At 33.8% G+C, this 6,625-nt stretch overlaps 1 protein-coding gene across 1 annotated transcript; it reads right to left on the reverse strand.

Moving 5' to 3' along the window:
• Nucleotides 1-2,513: 2,513 nt before the first annotated feature.
• On the reverse strand, nucleotides 2,514-5,893 carry LOC122838660 (claudin-19-like). The gene is made up of 4 exons (XM_044129459.1): nucleotides 5,584-5,893; nucleotides 5,337-5,501; nucleotides 3,334-3,412; nucleotides 2,514-3,250 (listed from the first exon to the last, which is right to left on the reverse strand). The coding sequence occupies exons 1-4, from the start codon at nucleotides 5,783-5,785 to the stop codon at nucleotides 3,088-3,090; spliced, it is 609 nt and encodes a 202-aa protein (XP_043985394.1). The 5' UTR covers nucleotides 5,786-5,893; the 3' UTR covers nucleotides 2,514-3,087.
• Between the last annotated feature and the right edge of the window lie 732 nt (nucleotides 5,894-6,625).

The following is a 6,625-nucleotide window of genomic DNA, read 5'->3' on the forward strand; positions in this document are numbered from 1 at the left end:
CAGAGGAATCCTGCAGGGGAGGGGGATAAACACAATCCCATCACTGACATACCAACCACAGACATTTAACTAAATATTAGAGTATCTATTTATACATCGATATATGAACTTTTGTTTTTAAAAGATCTATGTACATTTGATTCCTAGTTTTCTTTTACGTAACCTTTCCTTTAGAAATCATATGATTAACAAATTGAGTCCTTCTGTGGCTGATTTAATCTAAGCATAAACACAGCTGTTCTTTCAAGGGATGTTTAGAGAACATTAGTGAACAAACAGCATCTTGACGACCAGGAAACACAGCTGGAAGGTCAAGGATGTAGTTATGGAGAATTTTAAAGTGGGGTTGGATTATGAGACAATATCGCATGTTTTCAGCATTTCACTGAACTTGGGTAGAGTTTCACTTTGTAAAAATAAAGCTAGAGTTGCAGTGGAGTGACCTAGAGCAAAACCAATTGATGTGTTACAATGATCACTGAACGAAGTTTATTCTGGACATTTATATTGTCCAGAATAAGACTTCAAGGGAAACTGGGTTCACATGGTTTTCTGCTTTGGACACTTGTCTAATAATGAGACAATGTCTCCCTCAGGCGGTCAAAGCAGGGATATGCAAGTTCCGTAACAATAAAACATGTTTCTGTCAGTACAAATATTGGGTCTTCGTTGTAAACAATTCATAATCTCCATATGAAAACTATTTTTAATTATAACAAAATATATTGATATTGAAACCACATGTTGTTGTTGTACAACAACAAGGTGGGTGAAGTAGCCAAAAACTACAGTGAATATAAATTATTTTTGCTTAAAAAAGTAATTTCACAACTTTTTAAATTGTAAAATTACTGTGTGTCTGAAATATTTCACTCAGAGTCAAAAGTATTTTTTTTCAGTAATTTAATTCATATAGTGAAACATTAACCACCTACTGAAGTTTTCAAGAATTTATTTGTGAATGTTATCTCATTTTATTGCTTAGGCCTACAGCTATTGAAGAGACAATATGTAGGATTAAATTATTACATCAGACCAAAAGAAAACGTATTTATTAAACAAATGAGACTGATCAGCAGGAATATATAGATACAATGAAGGTCATGCTATTTAATCTTTTATATAATTTGGAAGCAGATTCTAAACTCACAATGATTCAACCACTTGGTGGCAGTGAAGCAAATCAGTACTTTTTCATGTTAAAATGGCATTCACTGCACATTTATTCACTCTTAGGAATGAAATAAATATAGGTAGACCATCCCAAATCAAATATTGTAAAAATACTGCAACATAACTTTTTAAAGTTTGTCACATTATTGTCCTTAAGTATAGGTGATCTGGAAGAAAGTTATTATTAATTTCTATTTAAAACAAACATTCAGAGAAAGAAAACAATTTCCCTTTATGACCCAGCATGTACAAGTGAGTTTTAAATAATAGACGCACATTATGTTTTATATATTTATATGAAATAATCTATAATCAGTATAGTCAATATGTTGGATACATATTCTCTGTTGACGTTAATTTGTTTTGGGTAATTGCACTCAGACTGGAATGCTGAGATAAACAGAGCCTAAGTGGTATTTCTATTGTGATTTTGTTGTTTTTGAACAAAACTTTTTTTGTGTGTGTGTTTTAGAGACTTGGACAGTTTTGATCTACCTCACTTTATACACAATAAAAGACAACATCAGGGTTTTTTGCATCATAAAAAAAACACAGGCAGAAGAAAATGACATTGATATCACGCAGAACATCATTTTAGCCCATTATTTCCTTCCTGCTGTGCCCACTGCTTCTTGGAAATCAGGAAGGGCTGACAATAATCAGACTGTCTAGGAGAGGGCCAGTCCTGTGAAACACAGCCTGTCTATTACGACTTTTTTCAGTCTTCTGTGTTGATTGTGTTGCAAATCAAAACTAGGTCATGCAGATAAATTTGTTATTCCTCTGATAGCCCCACTCATTTGGATGCTGATAGCATAAAGTATGAAGATGTTGAAGTGACAATACAAATTACAGGAAGGAAATTGTCTCAGTGTGGGAAAAGCTCTAATTGCTGGTGCATGAGTTCTTCGCACGTTCATTGCTACTTTTTGTTTACCCAAAGGTTATATATTTACCACTCCAAGCACCATCTTAACTTATAAAATGATATTTAAGAAAAGCTTCATTTCCTTTAAAAAAAAAAAACAAAAAAACACTGAATGCAAAATTATCACATATTTATTTTAAATGGATCTCATGCAGTAAGTAGAAAAAAAACATTAAATCAATTAAGAAACCTATCAGTTCATGTCAAATAATGCCTAAATGACATGTTACATTTAAATTTGCCTGTTTATATATATATATATATATATATATATATATATATATATATATATATATATATATATATATATATATATATATATATATATATATATATATATACATATATATATATATATATATATATATATACATATATATATATGTATATAAACTGACAAAACAGCCATAAACATAATTAAGTTTTTACTTTATTGTTGAATAAGTACAAAATAAAGAAGCAGTAAGAGTGTAATGCAAGACCATATCCATCATCATATTTATTCTATTATTAGGACGTTTAGGCTTTCCTTGGAATATTTATGTTCTTGACATTGGTTTTAAAAAACAATTTCCACTTAAACCACTGTGCTGACAACAAGATAAAAACAATCATAAAAAATAGTTTTCTTTCTAAACTGGGTAGCCTCTCAGACTGATATACAGAGTAATGTAGTCCATAAATATTATAAACATCCATGTACAAGAGAAATAATATAAAACTATGAGACATGTAATTAACAAGTGCAGAACATATTGACAGTGTGACATCAGTGTGAGGCTGAACAGAAGGTATAGAAAACTTTACAAAAAGCAAGGAGACAGGTGGAGAGAATCCATATGATTGTACAAAATGTCATCATATTAAAATCAGCTTATAGAAAACTTTCAATATTGTATTTTGTTTTTACATTTATACATCTGAAAAGGGGACACAATGCATATTTATCCCACCGTGAATGAGACGGTGGAGTCCAAACTTCTCTTCTAGACATAATTGGACTTTGCAGTGGAGAGAAGCTGGTTGGTGCTTGTGGACTCTGATGAGTCACTGAACCCCCAACATCTCCGTAAGCTCAAGATCACTCCACCGAGCGCAGTGAAGAATCCGCCCGCCCAGCTGACGAACACTGCGTGACCAAATTCTTTGCTGCAAAGACACACACATTTAGGTGCACATTTACTTTTGTTTATGCGTTCTGTGTGAGTCAGTCACTCTTCTCTTGTACTTACTTTTGGAGTCGATGTGCATTTTCGTTGGCCTCAACCATCCTACTGACGTACCAGGAGGTAACGATGATGGTCAAGACACCTGAGTTAAGAAAAATATTGTTAAAAAGTATTATCTGCAGTCAGGTCTTTGCTTAATTTGCTCATGATTAGTGTAAAATAAAAGGAAAGCAAAAAGAAAACAAGCCCCTTGCTGCTAAATGTGTTTAAATTAATGACGGGATGCATTTGAAAGCAATATTTAAAAGTGTTTGAATTTATTAATCATGATTACTATGTTTTCCATTTAAAACAATTTTAGTTGATGACTGAATAGATAAACAGATTTCTAAGACATACTGAGATGAAAACAATACTCTTCAACTTGACTTTAGGAAGCTAAAAGTCAAGCTAATTTGTTGGTCATAATTGTATAGATCTAGACACAGGTCCATTTAAAATATCTAAAGCAAGTAAACCTAACTATGTGGAGACAAAAAACATCAACAAATCTATATTTTACATATACATTATTTAAGCCCAGTAGTTCAGTAATTGAAGTATTTAGCCTCAGTGCCGCTATTAAACTTTAAACACTTTTCACTGCAGAACACTTTCAGGATGGCTGCGTTTCTACTTTGTTCTTCTCTAGATAATAATATTTTATTCCGGTGTTATATACATTTCCAAAGAAGAAATACTTAATTAAGAGATTTTCCTTTATGTATCTTTGTTTCTGTCTTTTATTGCTACTGATTCACCATGGTAAACAAGGTCAAAAGCAGAGAAACATTTTGGATTGAAAGCATGTCGATGGAGCGACAGTGACTGAGTTTGAGCGCATGATCAGCTTTTTTCTCTCTCACCTTGTCGGGATTTTCATGGTACCAAAGATATTTCTTATTTTAGCTTTTAAATGTCAACATTTTGTACTAATTACTACCTTTAGCTTACTCTAAAAAATGCTGTTTGACTTTCCTTACGCTCATGGTGTCCCTGTGTAGTGATATATTAAATGTCTTGCCTTCATTTGCAACATCTAATATCAGCTCATTTAAAGACTACACATGTTTACATTTAACCATCTTTAACTACGATGATGCATGAACCACTCACATTAGAAGGAAAAAAACACTTCTTGACTTGTTTTCAAAAATCTTGATAATTTCCTATTTGTAATATTTAATGTTATTTAATTTAAAAATTAGTATTTTTCACAAAAGATCAGGGATGTCTCTTGTATGAATTATGTTTTGGGGAACTACATCTTTGAGGAGCATCTTACACTCCTCCACACACAACCAAACACAAACATAGCTCCCTAATAGTCTGATATACAAAAAAAAAAAGTTTTTTAAATAACTTAGCATGTGCATTAAGAACTAAATGAAAAGGAATCTAAAATCCATACATATCAGATTACATTTAAATCTCTGTTCATTGTTGAACAGCCAAGTTCAAGTTTAATCAGTGCTACATATTTTGGACAGCAGCAGTGTTAAAGCCATAATTTCATATAGTGCACATCACCAAAGAGCATCCCCACCATCCACTGGAAATATAAGTTACTTTATACATTTTATTTACAATCAGTGCTCTAATTGGTCCTTCTGACTCAAGTCCATGCTGCCCTGATCAGGGAGCCGTTTTATCCATTTCAAAAACCTCCATTACACAGAATAAACAAATTAACAACTAACATATTCAATATTTACCAGTAAAAGGCTGCAACTACTGACCACTGGTGTAAATTAATTACTTATTATCAAGTTGTCATTATTAAGTGATTACCTCATATCCTCATTTCCAGAGATTTGAAAAATAATAATTGACAAAGAAAGGCACCAATCAGCGAAGTACAATACCATCACCTTCCTAAAATAATGCCTAATATATATATTTTTTTCTTTGTCAAAATTATTTTGACAAAAAAAAAAAAAAAAAAAAAAAAAATCACTAATTTTTTTTCTTCCAGTAGATGTTTTTATGTAGGTGAAAATATATTTGTTTAGTCGTGTTATTCCTACCAGCGACTATGAACAGTCCTCCTCCGCAGAAAGTTGCTTTGGCTTTGCTCTGTGACGCGGCATCCATGAAGCGAGTGCACTTCATGCCCAGTATGGAGACTATCAGCCCCATGGCGGAGAGGAAGAGGCTGACAAGCATCAGTGCTCTAGTGACCTGGACCTCAACTGCAGGATCACAAAGCAGAAAGCTTAAGTTAAAGCAGGTTACTTTAAGTTGAATATCTCATAGATAAGCGCTGAAACTCACTTGGGAGTTTCAGTAGATGCTTGTAATTTTCGCAGGTGGCCCTCTCGGAGGTGCCGCTGCAGGACATCCATAGACCGTCATAGACACGGTGTTTTGCTTGAGTCTCCTTTCCCCACTCGACCATGAAAGTAGCGGCAATAGTAGCACAGACTCCAACTAAGGAGAGGAGAAATCCAACGATCTGCAGTCCAGAGCTGGCCATCCTGTCCACGTAAAAGCGCAGCGGGGTGAGTTCAACAAACTGAAAAGTCAGTGGTCGCTTTTTGACCGCTCTGTCTGCCTCCTAAAAGACGCTCTAATTGCTGCACTCAGTGGACGCCTCTATTTAAAGTCCTGGACTCATGACGCATAAGAGGCTCATACTCCACAGCTGATGGGGGTGTAAATATGTCATCCGGAAGTCTCATCAAATACAGTGATGGATGATGTGGAAAATGCTACTGAAAATTCACTTGTAAGTTAATTCAGAGTGACTACAAATAAAGAAGTTATAAAGAAAACCACGGTAAAGATAGGAACTCATTCATGAGTGACCCATACATTAAAGACACATTGATGCCCAAATGTAAAACAAGACAAAAGTAAAATAATGCTCATTTTACATTTTGATACAATTTAAACAACTGGATTGATTTCTGTTTCTGAACTTATTCGTTCCAAAATTGAGGAGCATAAACACCAAAAAGGCTTTTCTCACTTCTACAAATTTGTTCCCTAAAAATTATCCTTCAAAAAGAGGAAGTGAGGCTTTTTCTGATGTTAATATTTACAGGTTTGAATAAAAAGCAACCGATAAGATAGGTTTGTCTGCTGAAGCATTTATCACCACTCAGTAGTTAGGCGAATTGTTGAATTCAACAATTCAAAGTTGTTGAATTTTGTCCAAAAGCAGCAACTTTTGTCTCGTCTATGCTAAGGTGGAGGAACTTCTGACTAGTCCACTCACTGGCCTTATGCACACACTTACTCATTGGCTGTATGGGAATTAAGTCACTTCAAAGTTCAGAGCAAAATTTAAATCTATAAAGTTGCATGTCATCAG

The sequence above is a fragment of the Gambusia affinis genome, linkage group LG10 (genome assembly GCF_019740435.1).
Source record: "Gambusia affinis linkage group LG10, SWU_Gaff_1.0, whole genome shotgun sequence".
In the NCBI taxonomy this organism is placed as follows: domain Eukaryota; kingdom Metazoa; phylum Chordata; class Actinopteri; order Cyprinodontiformes; family Poeciliidae; genus Gambusia; species Gambusia affinis.

Bases quoted from the DNA above. Each gene is read 5' to 3' on its own strand.
- LOC122838660 (XM_044129459.1), bottom strand. From the start codon at position 5,785: ATGGCCAGCTCTGGACTGCAGATCGTTGGATTTCTCCTCTCCTTAGTT. The intron at 5,502-5,583 runs GTGAGTTTCAGC...GTGATCCTGCAG, and splicing joins GCATCTACTGAAACTCCCAA to TTGAGGTCCAGGTCACTAGA. The intron at 3,413-5,336 runs GTAGGAATAACA...TTCTTAACTCAG, and splicing joins AGGACTGTTCATAGTCGCTG to GTGTCTTGACCATCATCGTT.